Source organism: Petromyzon marinus, chromosome 14 (assembly GCF_048934315.1).
Source record: "Petromyzon marinus isolate PM22_M1 ecotype Great Lakes invasive population chromosome 14, UKy_Petmar_22M1.pri1.0, whole genome shotgun sequence".
Classification (NCBI taxonomy): Eukaryota; Metazoa; Chordata; class Hyperoartia; order Petromyzontiformes; family Petromyzontidae; genus Petromyzon; species Petromyzon marinus.
The window spans coordinates 1,991,276-2,015,391 of record NC_133680.1 but is presented as its reverse complement, the minus strand read 5'-3'; the positions used below and the strand labels follow the sequence as shown (position 1 = coordinate 2,015,391).

At 45.7% G+C, this 24,116-nt stretch overlaps 1 protein-coding gene across 6 annotated transcripts in view; it reads right to left on the bottom strand.

Annotated features, from left to right (window-relative positions):
- Positions 1–3,098: 3,098 nt before the first annotated feature.
- The window catches only part of LOC116942453 (plasma membrane calcium-transporting ATPase 2-like), a 100,258-nt gene continuing 79,240 nt past the window's right edge, over positions 3,099–24,116 (bottom strand). For 5 of the 6 annotated variants that reach the window (XM_032954394.2, XM_032954395.2, XM_032954396.2 and 2 more), the window contains 5 exons: positions 23,719–23,932; positions 20,455–20,666; positions 19,219–19,326; positions 18,242–18,430; positions 3,099–10,189 (listed from right to left, as the gene is read on the bottom strand). In XM_032954394.2, the coding sequence (XP_032810285.1) occupies positions 9,992–10,189; positions 18,242–18,430; positions 19,219–19,326; positions 20,455–20,666; positions 23,719–23,932 (921 nt within the window). In that variant the 3' untranslated portion in view covers positions 3,099–9,991. Of the gene's footprint in view, positions 10,190–16,195; positions 16,332–18,241; positions 18,431–19,218; positions 19,327–20,454; positions 20,667–23,718; positions 23,933–24,116 lie in introns of all 6 variants that reach the window. The other variant, XM_032954399.2, reaches the window with a different exon arrangement.

The following is a 24,116-nucleotide window of genomic DNA, read 5'->3' as shown; positions in this document are numbered from 1 at the left end:
GTCTCTGCGTGTCTCTGCGTGTATCTACGTGTCTCTACGTGTCTCTGTGTCTCTACGTGTCTCTACGTCTCTACGTCTCTGTGTCTCTACGTGTCTCTGCGTCTCTCTGTGTCTCTCTGTCTCTGTGTCTCTGTGTCTCTACGTGTCTGTCTCTCTGTCTCTACGTGTCTCTGTGTCTCTACGTGTCTCTACGTGTCTTTGTGTGTCTCTGTCTCTGTGTCTCTACGTGTCTCTGTGTCTCTACGTGTCTCTGTGTGCCTCTGTCTCTCTACGTGTCTCTGTCTCTGTGTCTCTACGTGTCTCTGTGTCTCTGTGTGTCTCTGTGTCTCTACGTGTCTCTGCGTGTCTCTGTGTCTCTACGTGTCTCTACGTGTCTCTGTGTCTCTGCGTGTCTCTGCGTGTATCTACGTGTCTCTACGTGTCTCTGTGTCTCTACGTGTCTCTACGTCTCTACGTCTCTGTGTCTCTACGTGTCTCTGTGTCTCTACGTGTCTCTGTGTCTCTACGTGTCTCTGTGTCTCTGTGTCTCTACGTGTCTCTGTGTCTCTACGTGTCTCTGTCTCTGTGTCTCTATCTCTGTGTCTCTACGTGTCTCTACGTGTCTGTGTCTCTACGTGTCTCTGTGTCTCTACGTGTATCTGTGTCTCTACGTGTCTCCGTGTCTCTGTGTCTCTGTGTCTCTACGTGTCTCTACGTGTCTCTACGTGTCTCTGTGTCTCTGTGTCTCTGTGTCTCTACGTGTCTCTACGTGTCTCTGTGTCTCTACGTGTCTCTGTCTCTGTGTCTCTACGTGTCTCTGTCTTTGTTGCTGTCTCCGTCTCCGCGTTCGCGTTTTGCCGCCGTAAGCGCGCGCCTCACCTCTGATTGGACAACGCTGCACGAGGTCGGAGGTCGCGGCAACGGCCACGGGAAGCGATTGCAGCCGAAACGCGATTTTAAAGTCAATACAAACAAGAAATAATAAAAATAAAATGTTCGCATTTGTGTTTATGTTGATAACGATTCAGCGTTATGTGTCAAATACAGCAGTCAGACCATTTTATTCCTAAATGATCCAGTGTAGTACTTATAATGTACTTCAGTTCTTACACAGAGCAGTTTATACGTAAGAAGCTACGTGCCAGGCTTCCAGAGACAGGAGCGGGGCTACTCGAGCAGTGGGCGGTGCTAGCAGGTGAGTGGGCGGGGCCTGTGAGAAGTGGGCGGGGCCTGTGAGAAGTGGGCGGTGCCAGCACGCGCCACCTTTTATCGGTTGAGCCAGAAATGTGGTAGTTTTAACTATTCACCATACAGGTTGTTTGTCAAAGATCGCGTAAATATATAGATTTGTCGTTAAACCCTCCACCACCCGACACAAACAATTAGTGAGGTTTGTCAACATTTGAAATGTTGTGGCTTAGCTTTCCAACACATCGGTGTGCTGTACTCGTACGAATTGGCATGTGCTGTTTACGTCACAAACCTTATTGATTGTCTGTGTCGGGTGGAGGCGGGTTTAACGACACATACATTTAAGCGATCCAACCCAAAACACTTTATTATGCATGTTATTGGTCGCAAAAGCCTACGTGTTAAACAGTTTTAACTATTATCTGGGGAAAATGGGCTAACACTTAGCCGTGTGAATGAGACCCGAGAGAAAACGGCATGGAATACATCGATCCCTCCGTCGATCGATAAATGAGTGCCATATAGAAAGTCAACACTTGTGTTCGTGTGGAGCAACTGAACCACTGCCATGGGTATGTGGCATTTATACAGAGACGTGTGAGCCATGCCACTGCTCGTTTGAGCAAAGAGGAACGCGATGTTAGGGGCCGTCCATAAATGACGTCACGCGATTTTGGACGATTTTTGACCCCCCCCCCCCTCGTCACGCGGTGTCACAAAAAGTCAGACCCCCCCCCTCAAATATGACGTCACAAAGCTCTGCCCCCCCCCCCCGAAAAAAAACATGCTTTAAATCGTCTTCTTTGGTTCTTTCGGTAAAGTCACGTAGAATGAGAATAAAATAATATTATTGTGTTATTTTATTTTATCAATTTATTATTTTATTCTCATTCTACGTGACTTTACCGAAAGAAACAAAGAAGATGAATCATTGCAGTCACGAAAGCTTGAAATTGAAATTTATGCTTTAAATCGCTTTAAACTACTGTCATTGCAGTGCGTATTTAATGTGGCGCTGGACTCTGATGTTGTAGGAGAAAACACTTATTAAAAAGTCTATTTAATTAAGTAGAACGTGTTGTCTATATTTATTTAAAGTTTCGCATTTTGATGTGACGTCACATTTCTCAAACCCCCCCCCCCTCGTCACACATCGTCACAAATGTCTGACCCCCCCCCCCCCCCAGGTGCGTGACGTCATTTATGGACGGCCCCTTAGAAACACGCTGGTGTCGCTCAAAGACACACTTTAGAGGAGCAAGTCGAAGCGATAGTATCCCAACTTGTCCCTCGGTATCTGTGACTCAAGAGGCCGTCACAGGCTCCGCGGCTGATACACAACCCATCAGGCCGTGTGTCTGGTGTGTAAGAAATACTATTCCTTTTTCATGTACAGAGACGCATATGTGACGGACATTTATTGTTTGCTAATTTATGTTTAAACTCCCTCGCCTGGTATACAGGAGGTCGTGGGTTCGATCCCAACCCTGACGCCTGCTGCATATTTGGAGTTTGCAATTTCTCCCCGTGGTCACGTGGATTTTGCTCCGGGACCTCCGGTCTTTCCCTCCGCGTTTTGGATCACGCGTTTAGAGTATTTGGGCTGCTATAAATTTCCACATGATAAGCCACTTCGTTGAGCTATCATTTGTGGCCAGGTCACTTCTGAGAAAGAGCTATATAGCTGAGTGGGCCATTACCTGGGGGGGAAAAATAGTTTAGTTTTATAATATTCTCCAAAACACCTCTGATAATTTCCAGAACAGAATGGCGATGCACGGTTAAACTGGGGGCATCAGGAAAACTTTGGATGCAGAGAGTTTGACTCATACACCTGCTGTTTGGCAAGAAAGCTTAAAGAGATTACTAACCACTCACACAAGTCTCGAAACTGGGAGAGAACAAAGCGATTTGGAAACTCACACGTGCATGATCATTAGGGCATTTATTTAGTTTATTGGTAATCACAAAATAATGCATGCGATGTTCAAAAGTTGGTTGAAGAAAATAATTTAAAAAGGCACTATGAGCTAAATTTTACATCAGTTGGCAGAAACTGCATCGGTGTGTCCCCTCCAAAACAGCTATTCTGTGATGAAGTGACTGGACCTCCCTCCAATGCGAAAATGCCTTATCTGCCTAAATTTGACCAATTTTAGTCAATAAACTACAAAACGTACTCCCAAATGTATACCTCCAAACTCTCCTATCCATCGCACCCTTACAACCTATTCCAGCTTCGACCCCGATCGAAATTGGAGTTTTATTTCTTTAGCCTATTCCCAAAACACTCACTACTGTTCACGTATAAGCATGTTACTTATATTTTTTACAGTATGTTTAAAAACACAGGCTTACATAAACCTCACTACGTCATCCGTTTAATGCTGACAACATTTGTTTGCACACATGTTACATGTGAAACGGTTAAAGGGACAATTATATTTTTGGTGATAATGTGCCCAAAAAATATAGGCGTCATCACAACACATTTTCAATGTACGGTGTACAGGCAAAGCAATATATAATATACAAGATGCTGTTACATTTTACAAGGACATTTTTTTAAAGCACACATCATGAACATTCACCTCTAGCAGCCGGTGAAGCATGAAAGGCCAGCACAGGTATTTTTTTTTGTTTTTGTTAAAAACGCAATTTGCTGTACCTGTGCTCCATTTTTGTTCCACGTCTAGGAATGCTGGCGTCGCTGAACGTGAAATGGCTCGGAGAGACACATCTATAAATAGCACGCAGCATACTGCTCTCACCAAATGGACCGTGCCCCATATTTACTACTGTTCAAATGCCTGTTGTTGATCTAGAGTTGAACTTTGACCCTCCGGCTAAATAAAGAACAATCCAGAGTATTGGTGCATTTTTAGGATGATTTCTGGTCATGTCGGCATGTCCACGCGCTCGCTCACACGCGCCACGTGTTAGCGACGGACAAATTGGATGGGGAAATAAATATCACCCAAAAACAGACGAATTGTGCGGTGGCATGATGACTCATGGGGATGCACAATACCAGTTCATGCATACACAACCCTCGCACGATTGGAACGTGATCCAGTTAATTGGTAACACGTGGAATTGGTCCTTGGGTTGCACTATTAATGTACACAATTTAGAAGGGTACTGTTGTTCGACAGTATACAGCTCATTTACAAGAGCTGTATCCCACAGGCAATCAAACCAGGCTGGTCTGGGTTCTTTCATTCCACGAGTCTAAAAACCTGATCCAGGTTTAACAACTTCAATGACAGTGGATTGTTAAACGTCACACGCAGGTTTTCGCAGCCAATGTGATATTTGAAGTTAGGCCACGGAATGATAAGACGTTTAAAATGTATAATTGTCGCCGTAAGTAGTCGTTCACGACTGTGCAAGCTCAGCTGCAGACGTTTTCATTCGTGCGCCACTTTAACTTCCATCCGAGGCAGCACCATGGCAATGGTGACGCGGTTAAGAATATTGTTGCTGCTGATGTTGCCCACCTTTTCACACGAAAAATGTAGGCAATTAACATATCAGCCGTATTCTTAACATCTAAAAAATAAAATAAACCTGTACAGTAACTTACATGGAAAAAAACACTTGTTCCGGTAATTTGTCATTATACAAACTCTTAACTGGCAATAAAGGTGTGGATTTAACCAGGGAAAGAGCATAACTGGCCACGTTGGCTCAAGTCACCACTTTCTCTTTCCTAAAGAAATTAAAACTAAGTCATTTATAAGCCGTATTTATAAGCCGTTAATATGTTTGCTTATTCTTGAGTACAATTGTTTTCTCTACACTCTAGTTAAGATCTCTAAACTCTCGTCTGTGCTGCTGTCACCATGTGCCCGTGCAGAATTGACAACTCATTACGGGGAAGTCGGCGGGGGGGGGGGCATTCAATTACGGAGCCATCCCCACACCGACATAAAACAACAAAAACAATCAACGACTATACAACTCGATTTAAAACGACCTTTTCTTTTTTACATGTAAGGGCAGATTGACAACGTGACAAACTTGGCCTCAACACATTTCCATTGCCCCATTTGGAGGCAATAGAAACATCGGCACGTTTTCACCAAATAAAAAGTAAATGCGAAGGAACATTCACCGTGTAAAATTTGGTTAATAGAATATAAATATATATTTTAATGTTAAAATTATTTTAATGAAATATTTACTTTATTAGCTTATGGAACAGTCGGCACAGATTCCTCAAGAGGGGGGCTCTCTTGAGCTCCCCTCTCGTGGAGGCCTTTCCTCCAGCAGTGACGTAATGGAGCACTTGCAGGGCTGCGCTTTTACCTCTTAGCAGCGGAATGCTTGGTAAAATATCTTCTGGAATTGTACTGAACAATCACAAGTCAAATAAAGCATCGGTTGTTATGTTGAGCCTCTGACCAAGCCACACGTAATACATCCGATCTCGTTAAAACTTGGGAAGATAAGCACGATTGAGCCTGGATATTCATTGGATGGGCGGCCCCAATGCAACAAGTCGCGATGGAGCTGCGAAGCCACGTTTTGGGCATTGCAACACAATCCATTACCCCGCTGGAATTATAAGCTCCCAGGTCTTGGCTACCCGCCGTCACCAATCTATAACTAATTTTATTTTAACAGGTAAGATATTTTTAGAAGCGACCTGGCCACAAATGATAGCTCAACGAAGTGGCTTATCACGTGGAAATTCATAGTAGCCAATTACTCTTAATGCATGTTTCTAAATGTGGAGGGAAAAACCGGAGGACCCAGAGAAAAATGCACGCGACCACGGGGAGAGAGACACGCAAACTCCAAATATACAGGCATTGGGGTCGGGATCGAACCCACGACCTCCTTCATACCAAGCGAGGTAGTTAACATCTCGCCACCGCAGCGCCCCAATCCACAGTGAGCAGCGTGGTGAAGTATGGTCAAACAGCCCCCACGACCCACAACGCCATGGGGAAGCCCCTCATCCAGTAGTGGATTGACACAATGGCTGGCTGCATATGCATCACGATGAACAGAGCACTCAGATACACACTGGGTGGATGAGCTAAGTGTGGAAGCCAAGTGTCTGCATGTGAAATGGCTCATTGGTGAAGTGAATTTTATTGTGTTATTTTATTTTATCAATTTATTATTTTATTCTCATTCTACGTGACTTTACCGAAAGAACCAAAGAAGATGAATTATAACAGTTGACAGCCAAAACGTGCAGTGTTTCTAGTCGTGTTTGTCTGATCCCCTTCCCTACCTCTGAACGACGCACAAAGCCGCAACACTTATTGGTGAAATAAAAAACAAGTAGTGACGCCATTACTTTGTGAAAAAAATTAAACATGACAATTCAACGTTAAGTTATGAAATATTCCAGTAGCCATTTAAGTCAAAACACCTTCAATCACAATGTTCGTATTTTTCTAGTCGCTTGCCATATTGGGCGTTAGTGCCACGGCCACTCAACTCCACCAACATCTCCTTCTCATCCTCTCTCCACTTCTCTCTGCCCTTTTCAACGTCCGATCTTTTTTAAAGTTCGACGTCCGCTCAGATGATGGTGCTGTATCTTCCCCTAGCACAGCGGTGCCCAACCCTTTGCGTCCACAGACCACTGGTGGTCCGCCGAACTTTTGCAGACACTTTTCTTGTTTAAAAAAAGATGCTATTGGGGTGGTCCGCAAATTTGTTTTGAAGGGTGATAGTGAGTTGGTTCACGAAAAAAGGTCTGGAACATCCACCCGAGCACCTTCCTCAGTGTTCTCTCCAACCAACATACTAAGCATGTATGCATGATTTTTGATTTAAAGCTTTCGTGACTGCAGGGATTCATATTCTTGGTTCTTTCGGTAAAGTCACGTAGAAGGGAAACAATAAAATAATAAAAAAATAAAACAATAAAATTCTCACGACGTTTCGACTGCAACACCAGCAATCATCATCAGGTGTGAAAACCACAGCAATAAAATTTGAAAACCGCCACTTTTTTCAAATTTTCTTGCTTACCGAAAGAATCAAGAACATGTATGCATGTTCAACTTCTTTCGCACCGTACGTAGCCAACCGTCTAAGAGTAGGTGCAATCTCTGGTCAGCTACTCGCAAGCGGAACCTAAGGGTGCTGCTACGCACCTGGCTGGTTTTATTAATGTAATGATGTCGTTACAAAATGTAGTTACATTTTTAATAACTAAAGACCGCTTGTGTTGCGATCAAAACACAGTGGGTTGTTTTGTTTTTATTATTTTCAATTTATTATTATTTTAAAATTTATTTTACCCTTTTTATTTTTAGTTTTCTATCTACATTACTTTACCGAAAGAACCAATAATATAACAACACCCAGTTCTGTGATAACAAACCTCAAAGTTTCTCCCACTTCACGTGACTGCATTCAAAGAAAACTCCCACAAGGGGGCAGTGAATCTCTGCTTGAAACAAAAGTGGCGATGGTTATAAATCGACCATTTCATTCCTACTCAGATCAGCTCAAACCTCGCCGCCCACACACACACACACACGAGTAGTAGCAGCAGCAGAAAAGTCACAGAAGACTCCACTTTCGAAAGTTGGATTATATTATCGAGGTCATCCCTTGTTCCGTCACAAGGTTTAGGCGTGGGGGGGGGGGGTGAGTGGTGGTACCTTTACACATTTGAGCATGCACCTCGTACGGTCAAATGTACTCATAATTCACGGGTCATATCCCGGAGTTGCGAGTACAAAGCAGCTGTACGTTCATTACAGTCTCTGCAAGACACCTACATCAAGAACGGTGGAAGCCATGCATTTACTGAAAACAATACACAACTACAGAGCACCGGGCAGTATACAAGCCCCTGAACCGAGAAACAGCATTTCCTTCGGACTGCACGCAACACCTGCTGCTGTAGAAGCCGCCTGCATCCAGATGTATGATGAGACGTGCAGTGTGTGTCCTGGAAAAACCGTGGATGGATATACACCGTGGAGTTTACAATGCAACACAGACTCGCATTGGATGCACCGAAGCTGCCGGCCCATCAGCTCAAAAGAAGCAAGTTGAGAAAATTGTGGTCATCCCAACATGATTTATTTGTTTTCTGGCCTGCATTAATGTTTGTGTCATACTGGGTTTCTGCGTCGTTTACAATTTTGGATATACAGTGGGCCCCATATAACGGGATTCTTTTTTTACTGAGACCCCTAAAAATGGGGGGGGGGGGAGATTGAAACAAAAATAAAATAGCACTAATTACGCTTAAACAGAACGTGCTGACTTGCTAGCCACGTCTCCGCACTCGGCAGAATTGTCACACGCCAGGCAGTCCCAGTGTTTTTGTTCTGTTCCTCTGAAGTTACTTCAACTGCAGCATTGGATTGTGGGTTCCATCCATCAATGTCTCATGATTTTCGGTGGCATCGATGTTTTTTTTGGTTTCCATTTGTTTTAGACTGTATTATTTATACATACGTTTTTATTGTGTACAAGCAATATAACATCAGAGCTGCGTTGATGTAAAGGTCACCCTTTAAAAAAAATGTCAAACTAACATTACACATTGTAAAAATTGGATCGATTGGGTCTGCATGAAAATAACGGGATTAAAAAACGGATATATCAGGGGTAGTCATCCCTGATTAGAATGGTATTTTGAAGACGCACCATATACAGACCACTCGGCGTTATCTTACTGCCCACAACTGTTACACTCCAGGGCCCATGGCTACAGCGATGCAATATAAATAACGCACACGTCAAATCCCAACTTTCGTTCGTGGTGTCTTAATGATCGCCTGTAACGTTGTAGTGTGGTACACTCGTCAGTTATAACCCCCCCCCCACTACCTCCTTGTCAAAGACTCAACAGAGACCCTATTGCTCATTGAGGTGCAGTCCTTTTTGCTCAGCGTACAGTGCATGTGGCTTCATAATGGCAGCTGTTGCCTCAAACGCGTGCGATGAATTATTAAGGAGCGAATCAATTGAGGGTGGATTTTTGCACGGCAATTACCCGGCGGTGTGACGCGCACCTTAGTAACACCGACGGCCATGCACGGTCACAGAGCTGGGTCGCATAAGGGGGGCCTCGTTTTTGTACATGGTGATTCATTTATAGATACCCCACTGATTTCTAACGACCCTGGAACTTTCTTCTCAACGGGTGGTAGAAGACAGAACTGTGAAAGCCGATGGCTCTCATATCTTCTTACAGAGGAGAGTGTCACACGATTTACCGAGATTGGTGGAAGAAGTGTCGAGAATTACAAATAACGTGGCTTGTTTTTGTCCGAGTCTTAATAATTCCCTATTACTTCCTGGGGTATTTATAAATAGTTCAACATGTATCTACCGAGCCTGTATACAGGGCCCAGAAACAGCGTTTAAAAATTCATAATTTTGTGTCGCCTGGACATTCGGGTGTTGACGAGCAACAGTGGCGTGTATTGAAGGGCTCTTCCATTCCGAACAGGCCTGGGAATCTCAATAACCAGTCTATGAGTTGCCACCTCTGAGGTACAAAATTGGATATATCACAAGGAGTAGCAATGTCTCACAAAACCATGAGAAGGCAGAACTACAAGTGAATGCATTGCCTTGCATTGTGTATCATTACCCAATTGACAAGAACCAGAAATGTTAACGTTCTGGGAAGACTGAAATATTTCATAGGACAGTAGCCTCACACAGAGGACAATCGTAGGAATGCCAGGACATGTTGCAACACTTGGCCTGAACCCCTCATTCACCACAGACCTCCCTCTCACTCCTACCTGACCTGCAGCTTCCATGTGTATAACATTCTCTATATCTCACTGCTACAGGGTGCTTAGGGTTGACAGGTTCTGGCCTAGAAAGCCATCTCAAAGCTGTGCGTGGGGGCGGCAGCAGTGGCGGCCTGGTCCTGCTCCACAGCCAGCGGTAGATCCGTGTAGGAGTCGGCCATGCTGTAGGTCGGCATGGACATGAACTCGTGGATGGAGGCGTTGAGGTCGGGGCTCTGGAATCCCTCGAAGAGCGAGCTACGGAACGCTCTTACTACGTGGATCTGCAAGGCAACGAGAGAGGAAATAGTTTGCGATGGAAGTAAAAAAAAAACAACACGCCGTAAATGTGTGCCATATGGCGCAATGCAACTTTAGTGCATTATAACTCTCCAATGTATTATAAAAAAAAAGTTGTAGCTGTACAGCACAATGGCAAAAACCTCGTTGTTGTGTTCATGGGAAAACTTACAGATGTTTTTATTTTATATAATCCTGTGCAATCATTAGGTAAGCCAACTGGCTCAGTTATTCTTTATCATCATTATGCACAGAATGTTATTCTACAGTTGTTTTATCTATTAAGATATACATATTCTAGTTGCTTTAATACACTATTTATTTCACTGTAAATTATACTTTACATTGACCGACCAATTAATTTCCAAACAGGCAACAACTTTACTGGAGACAAGAGTTGTCTTCTCATCAGCCTGTGCCTTGTTTGTGTTGGGACCGATTTAGGAAGTTTAGAATTACTTGTCCTGATACCCAGCGATCAGATCATGAGTAGAGTTATGTATGAGTAATGATGGTAATGATAAGGAAAATGGTGAAAATGGTCATATGATAGACTGACAATTCCGTGACAAATTAAAACAAACGTTTTCACAACCATACACACTAATAACAAATAAACAGCATAATCATACATCACGGCAATTCAAAACAAACAGCCAATGGCAAATGAAGATCAAGTTACAAGCATCAACAATAACGCAGTCTACATACCAGTATAAACTAAATAGTAAAACAATGAAGAATAATCATGTGCATGTGTGGATTCTGTAACAATTTCCAACATGCGTTTGTCTTCAGAAATATTTAATGAGCGATATGCCAAATGGGGGGGGGGGGGGGGAGCTGTCAGGGCAACACTAATTTATATAATTGAAAACAGTTCTGTTTGCTCTGGTTTGTCTGAATGCTTTTTGCAATCTCCCTTTGGCCAATCAATGTGTTCAGTATTTAATAGGGCAAGTCCCCAATAGCGACACAATTTAATAAGAGCAGTTCGATCATATTGGATCATCGTTTGCAAGTGTTATCGTGCTATCCGCATGACGGGCGGACGGAGATAATGCTTTGACGCTTTCGAATGTCGTGGTAGAAGGTTAAACATGAAACGCTTGACATTTAAAATATATTCTTGGTTCTTTCTGTAAAGTCACGTAGAAGGGAAACAATAATATATATAAAAAACAATAAAATTATCACGACGTTTCGACTGCAACACAAGCAATCATCAGGTGTGAAAACCACAGCAAGAAAATGTGAAAAAAGTGGCGGTTTTTTAACGTTAGCACCACAGAGAGCGATTTGGCAGTTATTCAGATGGACGAGTCCATCTATGTTCAGAAAAGAGGAGGGGGGAGACGAAAATAATGGATGCGGTCTGAAAGCCACCGTAAGCGTGAACAATCAATTAAGACCCGAAATGGTTGATCAAATCCTTCCAATGATTGCTAAACCAGAATACATCTTCTCGGTTGAAATTGTCTCTGTGTTTGTATATGTGGATAGCCTCATGAACGAATCTCTCATGGTAGCCAGATGGCTTGCAAATAATCTCTGCCTTGGAGAAGTCAATGTCATGTGAGCCTACTGAATTATAACAGTGATCTGCCACGGCCGAGGTGTTGGTTCTACTGTGTTTTAGGTCTGCTTTGTGTTCACGAATGCGGTCCGAGACATGTCGTTTGGTTTCTCCAATGTAACTACTACCACAGAGGCAACTTAGTTTGTAGATGCCAGGGTACTGTATGTCCGGAATCGACATGTTTCGGACCTCATTCGTGAACACAAAGCAGACCTAAAACACGGCAGGACCAACACCTCGGCCGTGGCAGATCACTGTTATAATTTAGTAGGCTCACATGACATTGACTTCTCCAAGACAGAGGTTCTTTGCAAGCTATCTGGCTACCATGAGAGATTCGTTCATGAGGCTATCCACATATACAAACACAGAGACAATTTCAACCGAGAAGATGTATTCTGGCTTAGCAATCATTGGAAGGATTTGATAAACCATTTCGGGTCTTAATTGATTGTTCACGCTTATGGTGGCTTTCAGACCGCATCAATTATTTTCGTCTCCCCCCTCCTCTTTTCTGAACATAGATGGACTCGTCCATCTGAATAACTGCCAAATTGCTCTCCGTGGTACTAACGTTAAAAAAACCCGCCACTTTTTTCAAATTTTCTTGCTGTGGTTTTCACACCTATGATGATTACTTGTGTTGCAGTCGAAACGTCGTGAGAATTTTATTGTTTTATATATATTTTATTGTTTCCCTTCTACGTGACTTTACCGAAAGAACCAAGAATATGAATCCCTGCAGTCATGAAAGCTTTAAATCAAAATGTAAAATATATAATTGCAAAAAAGCCACCCGCACGCACGCAGGTACAGTGGGTAAGAGGTGGTCAGTATGTTGGAAATGGCATGTGACATTTTCGTGAGAATAAATGTCACATGCAAGACCACTCTCAAGCATATCCTTGTGGAAAAAAAATAAACGTGGAGTGTTGATTGCAAAAAAGCCGCCCACACGCACGCAGGCACAGTGGGTAAGAGGTGGTCAGTATGTGGGAAATGGCATGTGACATTTTCGTGAGAATAAATGTCACATGCAAAACCACTCTCAAGCATATCCTTGTGGAAAAAAAATAAACGCAGAGTGTTTATTGCAGCAGCACTATCTAACTCAGTAGTGTGAATCCAACACCCAGGCAAGAAATTGTTTACCATAACACACACATGTACACACCGAACCAAAATAAAGGATATGTATTAGATTATAGTTTAATCACATTATGAAGCAACTCCCGTAGTCAAAATTGCAAACTGAGCAGAACGAGCCCCAGGCATTGCCTTCGTTCACCACATTGTAAGGCTGGCATGAGTCACCGTGCCATGTGGTGGCACATGCCCATTATTCAGAAAATTGTCGCAAGGGTTGATGTATGACGTAAAGTTTTGTGGAAATCCCAAACCCTCCAGGCTACGTGGTGGCCAGGAGCTATTAGTACAACAAATGGTTGCTCAAAGCCACCTGTGCAGAGCGTTCAGTGTTATTGCCTCTTATGCAAGCGTTGTCTCCGCGTTTCCAAATTCCCTCCTGCATTAACTCTATACGAGTGACTCTGAGAGCTCATCTGTGTGAGCGTTATCCCCTCGTGCGTGTCTTTTCTCTGGGTACACCGGTTTTCTCCCACGTGCAAAACAATCACTAAGTACGGCAGAACTGTACAAACATCCCAATGCAGCATCCTCCTGGGACACTGTGCATTGAAAATCAGTGAGGCTTCGATGGATTAAGAAAATGACATTATTATTGTTTTTTGTAAATAATAATTTAATCAAATAAAAGTAAAATAAAGTTTGCCCGATCATAGAAATTAAATTACATATTCCATGGAGCAGTATATCATTGTCGCATTTGTTTAGACTTTGGAAACGCTGGCCAGTTTTTCTGCTGGACATCTGTGAAAAAGAGCTTGATAGCTCATAAGATTCCTCCAGTATAAATATTCTGATTCTGACTTCAGTGTGATTTAACAGCAGTTTGTGGCCAGCTAAACAAATTCAACTAGGTGGCCAAACACACTGCTTGTTTAGAACTGATTACCCATAACTTACCAAGACTGCAAACTCATGCGGCATGCTTTTTTTAATCAGCAAATTTTTCGTAAATTTGGTAGTACGGTGTTTTTTAATGGTTAGTGACAGATGGTTTTACAAACAGATTATCAATTGAGTTGCAATGATTATTTAAGGGCTTGTCTGTTACTCAACAGCTATTATTAGTGTAACTATTCATATGCCATTTTAAAAACTGGTCATCAGGAAACGGTTTTAAAATGTTATTCTCATAAGGCCTCAAATTGTTGACAAGAGCAGTCTCCAACTCTTATTCACTCGATCTCTCTGGCCTCTCTATTTATGTGCCATTAAGAAGGGTCATTGACTGAAATGTTGCCTATTTTATATATATATCCGTTTAAGGGTGCACAGTATTATTCAGGAATGTGCCGAGTTAGACAACATAGAATTTGCTGTCATTCAGAAGTGGTACAAATTTACCCCAATGGTGATTCAAATTAAATTCAAGAAGCAATTATTTTATTTTTCAACAATGCAGTGAATACAGCGGCCGCTAGTGGCCGCAGGAGTCATGTTAAGACCAATTGCACGTGACGTACCAATCGAAAAACGTCAGTTTTTCAATGTGTGACTCTAACTTTATATCGTCTGCTTAATAATCAATATTAATCTATGACACATATCATTACACCTCTACGTTAATTACCAATGAGAAATTGCCTACCAGGCACGAAGAGTTCCACAAACAACATACAGGGGGTGTTCATCAAGGTATCATCTACTATTAGAGATTTATAATTCCTTTCGTTTGAGCTTAGGTCGACGAAATTAAACACAAGCACAGTTGGTACTGTGGAGATGTTATCGTATGAGTTCCATCCTGAAAACGCTCTCAATATCGGCTGCGCCGTGGATGGCAGGCATCACAATGGGATTTCAACATCTCGACTGTGAGTGTTTTGAATGCTTCCGTTGTGCGTTGTGGAATAAATATATCCTATGCTGCCACTATTTCAACCACGCAATTCAAATCCGCTGTCTGGTTCTAACATTCTTTAGTAACTTGATGATAGCTTTACAGATGCCCACACGTTTTACGGCCTGGATTACCATTGCCGCGGACAAAGGCGCGTCACGTTACGGCGATTAAAATCGCTCCGACTTTTTGTAGATTATGTGAATGCGCCCGTCACACCACGCAAAACCAAATGCATGAACAAGAACACTTGACGGGCCGCGGTGGGGGGGGGGGGGGTTAGAGGCATTTAGTTTGGAACGAACCACTGGATTGGTGAAACAGGGGGGTGGGAATGGTGGGAGGGCAGAAAAATGAAGAAAGAAAATGGGGGGAGGAGATTGAGAAACATGCGGGAGAGGGAAAGCAAGAGGGTTAAGAAGACAGAGTACTGACAAGGAGCAAGACGCAATAACATCCCATATATCCAGCAATTCCCTTGTCTCTGGGAAATGACCTCATAGGAGAATGAATGGCATCTTCACTGTGTGTTTTTCCATGAGAATTGCCCAAACTGGCGGTTGGCGTCGTTGCAAACCCAAAGCCGGAGGCTGCATTCTTCCAGAGACCATTAAGCTTCAGATCATGAAGCAATTGGCGCGTAACCGACGGATGTGGGGCCCGTCAATAACGAGGGCTCAGCAAGGGGTCAAGATGTCTTGTAGAACCTGCCCTGTGTACATTGAATGGATTGCTTTTGCGAGAATGTGCAATTTTTAAAAAAATAGTTGGTGCTGGGTTAGGGGATGTTTGGCTTCATTTGGGTAAATAATATTTTCCGGGAAATATAAGGGAGATTTTCACGCGGTGGACACAACACAGGAACGGCAGTGTTTGCGATGCGGTTGTGAGTGTCGTGTCCAGAGTAGAGCCAGGGAGGGGATCGGATGCCCAAACCACAGGGCCTTGTCCTTCTCCATCAGCAATTGCGCCGTCAGTGAATGCCACAAAACTGACCATTGCAGAAGTTCGATTTACGTCTCCCCGTGGAAATATCCCACCAGGGGCTGATGTGGCAGAGCGCCTGACGCATGTCGTGACTTCATATCCCAATTGGAAGTCAACTCAGTCCATCATGTCTCCAGGGAAGATAAAATAAGTACCACCGACAGCAGTTGCCCAAAGCTGAGATAACACTCCCATTATAGGAATGTTTTGATTTCCACCACTGTCTTAGGGCCGCCTTTGTCCATGAGCAGAGGTGAGTCACTTTGATTTAGACTTCTAACGGTATAAAGAAAAATCAGACCATCTTTCACCGCTGCTCTATCCCCCCCTCCTCCTCCCCCATTGAATGAACATCTGGACATGACACCGTGGCACCGCGCGGGAGCGAGAGAGAGGACGGTGAGAGGTCCAGAAAGAAAGAAGAGTGCGAGGACTCACGGCCGTGCGCGAGAACAGCGTGAGAGCGGGGGTTAGTGTGGCCTGCCCCGCGAGGGTGAGAACAGGCTATGGTGGCCTGGCGCCTCAGGGAGCCCTGATAGAGGGAGCCGCCCTGGAAGGCGCTCATCACCCCCATCTGCAAACACACGCAGCAGCCGCTCAGACGAGGCAGTGGTTGGCCACAGGTGGCCCGGGAGGAGAGGGGGGGGGGTCAAAAGGTCGGGTGGGTTAACACACACACATACGAGGCAATTTCATTAAGAAACGGGAAGGATAGTATAGCGATAGGGGGAAGGAGGAACGCTCAACTAAAACAACCGCAGAGCATGCAACGGTTACGGACGGTAAATACTCGGACGGCAAATACTCGGACGGCAAATACTCGGACGGTAAATACTAGGCACCATAGCACGTTTTAGAAACGGCCGTAAACCTTTTCATTAAATCACAGTTTCTGATAAAAAGGCTCAAAGGCCTAAAATGCCAAGCGGGTCCGCAACGGACAAACAGCGCTGCTGAAGTCGTAACCGCTAATCAGAATGAGCGTTTCTTTAATTGAGCAAGGCAATTATAAGAGCTTGGGGAAATAGAGACGATGGGAGGGTTGCTACGACGCTCGTACGCTCAAGATTGTTTTTTTTTTAACAACCTTTACTTACGCGCGGTACAGCACGGCCGGTAAACGGCGCGCTCCCTCTTCACAACATAACGACATTCATTTTTGTTGGCTGTGGAGGAAATGTGCCCGGCAATTGAGAGGAGCGGCAAACGGGCGAGTGAGAGTCGAGTTGGAAAGCCCGAAACAAAAAACGGCTCCAGGAACACGCAGCCAGAAATCGGGAACCGAAATTTTGGCTTCGCGACGATCGTCTCTGGGCCCGTCACACGGGCCCGGGAGGGCCGAACGAGATGAGAGCTTTGTGTCCTCTTTGCTCCCAGTGGCTCACGAGTTGCTGCAAGTGGTGGTCATGTTTACGACAATGCCACTCTAATTTTGCAAGATGTCATGGACTACCGGAATCGTGCAAAATTACAAAATTACACATATGGACTATGTATGTATGTATGATGAACTTATTTTGCACCATACGTAGTCCACCGTGCTAATCCGAGGTGCAGGGGAAGGACAACAAACAAACGTTACTGACAGCTCGATTGGTTTGAGCAAGAATTGGACGGAACTTTGGATTGCATATTTCATCTCGAGCAGCCCTTATTCGATTAGTGAATACAAACACGCGCGTACATATAAACTAATTAATTGGCTGAAAACACCTTGATATACAGAGGACATCAGAGCTTGGACAATTGCTGCCTTCCAACTCGGCTGTGGTTCCCCAGCGATTGTGAGATGCAATTTGCAAGAACGACGACGCTGCTATGTATACAACATAACGTTATTATTCGTAATTATCATCACGCAGATCAGAAGACACGAATAATTTATCGAGTATAATAAATAATACGCAGCCAAAGCAACGTTTAAAATGCATTCATCCTCGAAAAAACCCATTAACGTGGCTATTGATAGCGCTGCTTGACCGTTACGTCTTCTGAACCGCTCACAAGCTCTTCGCTCGTGCCATTATTTTTTTTCCAGCCCCCTCAGGTCAACCATACGTCCCGTCTCACCGAGACAACTTGGGCCGAGCGTTGCCACCTCCGAGGTACAAAAAGCCGGGGTGCACCGTGGGAAGACGAATACCGCAATAACGCCGCAGGAAGATAGAACCGCACGTCAGGCGGTTCATTATCACGCAACTGACAAAAACTGCCACTTTTAACATCCCAGGAAGACTTAGAGGTTTGCCAGGATGGCATCTTGCCTCAACAAGAGAACGTTTCCTGGGAAAACGCATTGGGATCCTAGGATGGAATGCGCATTATGAATTTGAATTATTATTGAATTATTATCAAACCGGGACAGGTGGCAACCCTAGCACTGATCCGGTCCGGCCACGCCATTACAAAGCCCGACGTCTATTCCGCCGGCGGACGGCGGAGACGCGAGCACCGGATCGGCGAGGCCGCGAGCGACGTACGCACCTGTGTCTTGATGCGGTTCGTGCTGCGGAACCACAGGATCTGGCCGCGCCTCAGCTCCTGCTCGGCCTGGTCCATCTCCTCCTGCTCCTGCTCACGCGTCGGCCCGGCCCAGCCCGGCTCGCTCGGCTCGTCGCCCGCGGCCGCCCGCTTCAGCGACGGCAGCCGGCAGCTCGGGATGGTCGCGATGAGCTGCGGGCGTTCGTACGTTTGTTACGTACGGCGCGGAAGTTATACCCGGCGAGTGCCATCATACCCGTTGGGGCTCCGTGGGTGGCGAGATGTTAACTACCTCGCTTGGTATGCCGGAGATCGTAGGTTCGATCCCGGCCCTGATGCCCGTATATTTGGCGTTTGCGTGTCTCTCTCTCTCCCCGTGGTCGCGTCGGTGTTTCTCCGGGTCCTCCGTATTTCTCCCTCCACAATTAGAATGAATGTGCGTATTTGGCAGCTATACATTTCCAAATGTTAAGCCACTTCGTTGAGCTATCATTTGTGGCTACTGTAGGTTGCTTTTTAAAAAGAGCTATTTAGCTCAGTGGGCCTTATCCTGGTAAAAATTAAAAAAATTGTATAATTTTTGTTTAGTTCCAGCTGTCATATCTATTCCACGCCGTTATGCTTGTCAATGTGCCGTGTTAAACAAACATCGTGCGATGTTATACCGTATTCTGATGATGTTATACCGCATTCTGATGTTGTACCCGTCCTGTGTCACCGCAGCTGTCTCGTTTCATTATAGCTGTCCGTCTATATGCATGTTGAACTTCTTTTGCACCATACACAGCCAACCGTGCTAACCGTGCTCATCTCGTGATGTTCCAGCTGTCGGTGATGTTGCGCCTGTCATGTGACGTTAACCCTGTCGTGGGCCGTTATACCTGTCGTGGGCCATCACAGGCGTCGTGTGCCGCGGGGGGAGAGATCGCGCTCCGCCATAGCGACCGCGCGACGGCTATGACGGCGCACGGCCGTTATACCTGTCCCCACAGCAGCTCTCCGACTCCCAGGAAGATGCACCAGAGCCACTGCTCCAGGCTGAGGCTGGCGCAGCTGAAGGGCTTCCCTCCGAACTGGATGATGAAGACCTTCACCCGTCGAGGCCACACGGAACCCACACATTGCAGGTGAGGGATAAGAGGTGGTGACCCAGGGACACGGCCAGACAGAAGCACAATCAGAGAGGCTGCATACGCTCTGCTGGCCCCCCTTGTCTGGAGCTCTCTCTGTCCACACAATAGAGTTACATTTTCACTCTTTTCAGCCACTTAATCTACCTGCTCTCAACAGTACCTACTTTCGAGCCAATAAGGTTTTGTGGTTTATCAAGATTTTTTAAACATTGCCCCCAACAGATGTGCACAAATGTTTACACTCCGCCAAACAATGTTTAACGATTTATTTGCATTTGCCCGAGATAGTTCGTTGCAATAGAAACCTCGAAACTCAATGAGGCTCCCACCTGGTTACAAAGGGAAACACGAACCAAGCAATGCTCTAGCGGTGGAAATAATAATAATATTAACCAGGGCTTAATATACCACTTGATATTTTCCAGGTTGCTAGAGGACTGAGTAGGTGGCACGTGACCATTAGTCACCTCTATCGCGAGCGGTATACTGGATGTACGTATGTATATTGAACTTCTTTCGCACCGTATGTAGCCAAACGGGAAAGGACAGCAAACTTAAAACCAAAAAGCGGTTAAATTTCGATTTAGCGCTGTCCTCCAGACAGTCTCGTCCCTTCACCTGATGAAGGCCGCTTGTGTTGTGGCCGAAACGTCGTGAGAATATTATTGTGTTATTTTATTTTATCAATTTATTATTTTATTCTCATTCTACGTGACTTTACCGAAAGAACCAAAGAAGACAAAAAGCGGTTCTGAAGAAGTGAGTTTTCAATCTAGATTAAAAAGTGCATAGCTCCAGAGCCTTCCGAATATCAGAAGGAAGTGGGTTCCAGACGGCCACAGACGTGCATCTGAACGCGCGTGATGCAGTGTGCCGGTGCGTGTACCGGATGCGGTGCGCCGGTGCGGCAATATTGTTGCTGGTGAACAACTGGAGTTGGTATCACGTGACTCATACTCACAGGCAAAGCGAGAGGTGTGCTGCATGATGCGGGGTGCCCCGGGTGTGGTGATGACAACAACCTGGAGAAAAGTCCCACGGCAACCTCGCACAGAGCCCGCTCACCCCCCGCCCGCCGCTCACCTGCACGAAAAAGGTGCCCACGATGATGATGCAGAAGATGGGGTTGCGGAAGATGCCGTCAAAGACGTTGCGCTCCCCGTGGATCTTGCGCGCGTTGATCTCGTTGAAGAGCTGCATCATGACGAAGGTGTTGAACACCACGGTGTAGTGCTCCGAGGGCGGCGCGTGCAGCGGAGCGTGCCGTCCGCTGTCCACGTCCAGCACCACCTCGCCTGCACGTGTGCAAGCGCCATCGTCACCGCCGTCGTTACCACCGCCAGTGTCGCCACCGTTGTCATCATCGCGACCGCCGTCATCGCCACCGTTACCATCATCGCGACCACCGTCATCGCCACCGTTACCATCATCGCAACAACCGTCATCGCCACCGTAACCATCATCGTGACCACCGTCATCGCCACCGTTACCATCATCGTGACCACCGTCATCGCCACCGTTACCATCATCGCGACCACCGTCATCGCCACCGTTATCATCATCGTGACCACCGTCATCGCCACCGTTACCATCACCGTGACCACCGTCACCGCCGTCGCCAACATCGCCACCGTTAGCACCATTGTCATCACCACCATCACCACCACCACAATTTGTTTCCATCTGTGTTGCCCCCCACCCCACCCCTCGTGCGCTTGGATTTTCTCCGGGTGCTCCGGTTTCCTCCTCCACGGATAGCAATAATAAACACTCATCCTTCATTGGGTGAAATGTGAACAAAAAAGAAGGAATGTAGCAGGATCAGCACCCTCCTGAGAAAGAGCCCTGTGACCCAAGGTGTGGCGCTCCTGGAAAAATACAGTGCTTCAAAATCATGTTAACACTTCAATGGCATTTTTAATGTAAAGAGAACGGATAATACACTGTAACATGATAACAAATGTATGTTAATCGCTTCAAAAACTCAAAGAATCTCCACTTGTTCGCCGTCATTGTCAACGCGTGCCTGGAATATTCTCCACGTGGTCTCCAGAGCCCGGGGGCACACATTTCTCGTGGTGTTGTTGCAAATTCTCGGGAGTGTTAACATTTCTTTGAAGCGCCCTGTATAATGATAGTAAAAAAAATCAATGGATTCCACGGGCGTAGTTTCAAAGGCCACGCTGCTGACAGCAGTAAAAGACTTTACGGTCGTCGAGCGCTGACAAAGAGCGGCTGCCACGCGAATCGTGAATGGTGGCGGCACTAAAATGTCCTCCGGCGTCCGTCTCCAAGCAGCAGTAGCAGTGGCTATGAGATGTTAACGACCTTGCCTGGTATACAGGAGGTCGTGTGTTCGATCCCGACCCCCTGACGACGCCTGCTGTACATTTGGAGTTTGCGTGTTCGTTGAGCTATCATTTGTGATGGCCAGGTCGCTTCTGAAAAAGAGCTATATAGCTAAGTGGGCCTTACCTGGTGAAATAAAAATAAAAAAAGAGAGTGAGGATGCGTGAGTGCATGAATCACAGGCACTGTCGTGGGGATGGAGGGGAGGGTGGCTAAGACCCCCTCCCACAACTTGGCAGTTAAATTTATCCCTCTCGCTGAAAACACACAGGGGACAATTTGCCCTGAGGCTAATGGTCGTGAATGTACGTGTTCATGCTGAAATAAAAGCGATGGATAACGATAATTTACAGTCTTTTGTCAATCTGCTGTTCACTGAAGGCCTCTTTTGCTCCCGCGATCGGTGTGGCGAGCTGTTTGCTCCTTCTTCACCACGCGTTGGTGGAGCTGGTTTAGATTTGTTTGCTCTGCCGGGTGATGATGGGTGGGGGGGGGAGCAGTTTGTCTGCGATGATTGATCGCCGCCGCCGCTTGAGCTTTCTCTCGACCACGAGCAAGACGAGCGATACGGACGGACACGCGGCCCCGCCTAAGAGATCTGCTCTCTCCAACCCCCCCCCACATCCGTCATGCTTTCTGCCTGCCCCCCCCCCAGCAAAGAAGTCGTTCATCCCCTCCACCCCATCACCACATTTTACATGTGTCGACGCACACGCTACCAACAGACGTGCAAATTAGCTCCAGCGATAATTTAGTCAAATCTTACTTTAGTCTGTCGATTTCGCGTCTTCGTTAATATAAATACAGGGTGCTTAAAAAAAATGTTAACACTTAGGAGCGTTTGCAACAACACCACGTGACATGTGCTGCTGCCTCCGGGCTCTGGAGAGCACCTGGAGAAGATTCCAGGCCACGTGTTGACAACGATGGCGAACAAGTGGAGACTCTTTGACTTTTTGAAGCCGTTAACATTACATTTTTTATCATGTTACAGTGTATTATATACATTCTTATTCCATTAAAAACGATCGTCCCAAAAAGTGTTAACATTTTTTATGTACCCTGTAATGCTGACGAAATGAGCACTGCCTCCAGTGTTAATTTAGCCAGCATTTAATGACTAAATCTCATTCCAGAGACTGAGGTTCCACTGGTTGCCGACAATCAGACTTAAGACTCAAAACTCTCAAATGCTGACCGACTGAACGGTGTGCGGAACTAATTTCTGTCTGCGAAAGAAAATGATAATTTTTTTTTATTTAAAGCTTTCGTGACTGCAGGGATTCACATTCTTGGTTCTTTCGGTAAAGTCACGTAGAAGGGAAACAATAAAATAATAAAAATATAAAACAATAAAATTCTCACGACGTTTCGACTGCAACACAAGCAATCATCATCAGGTGTTCATGACGAATCGTTCATGAGGCTATCCACATATACAAACACAGAGACAATTTCAACAGAGAAGATGGATTCTGGCTTGGCAATCATTGGAAGGATTTGATAAACCATTTCGAGTCTTAATTGATTGTTCACGCTTACGGTGGCTTTCAGACCGCATCCATTATTTTCGTCTCCCCCCTCCTCTTTTCCGAACATAGATGGACTCGTCCATCTGAATAACTGCCAAATCGCTCTCCGTGTGCTAACGTTAAAAAAACGCCACTTTTTTGAAATTTTCTTGCTGTGGTTTTCACACCTGATGATTGCTTGTGTTGCAGTCGAAACGTCGTGAGAATTAATTTTTTTATATTTTTATTATTTTATTGTTTCCCTTCTACGTGACTTTACCGAAAGAACCAAGAAAAATAATAATAAAATTAACAGGAATGAATTTCGCAAATGGACAAAGGTTCGTGTTTGTGCCGTGCGTGCAGAGCACCAGCAAGGGAGATTCCACTCCGGCAGCCGAGCCCAGGAGACGCCCCGCACGTGTTTTTAAAATTAAACTCTGCCGACCGGTTTTACCGACGTTCCCACACCCGGACGAGGAATCACCGGCGAAGAGCAGCGTGAAGATGACGGTGAGCTGGTAGATGGCGTGGCCCAGGATGTTCTTGGTCATGGTGCGCGACACGAGCGGCTTGTTGCGCCCGTACGGCCGGCGCAGCAGCAGCGCCTCGGTGGGCGGCTCCGTGGCCAGCGCCAGCGACGCCAGCGTGTCCATGATGAGGTTCACCCACAGCATCTGCACGGCCTTGAGCGGCGAATCCTACGCACGCACGGGCGCAACGGCACCGTCACTCGCTGGCCCACCGCGCGGACGCGGCCACAAGCCGCTCGTGGTCCGAGTGTCGGCCCCGGGGTTAGGCCGCTTGTGGGGAAAGTTGTTCTCTCAAGCTTGTGCCACGCAACCGCTGCAGGCATCCTCAACCCACGAAGATGCCCACGGTAGT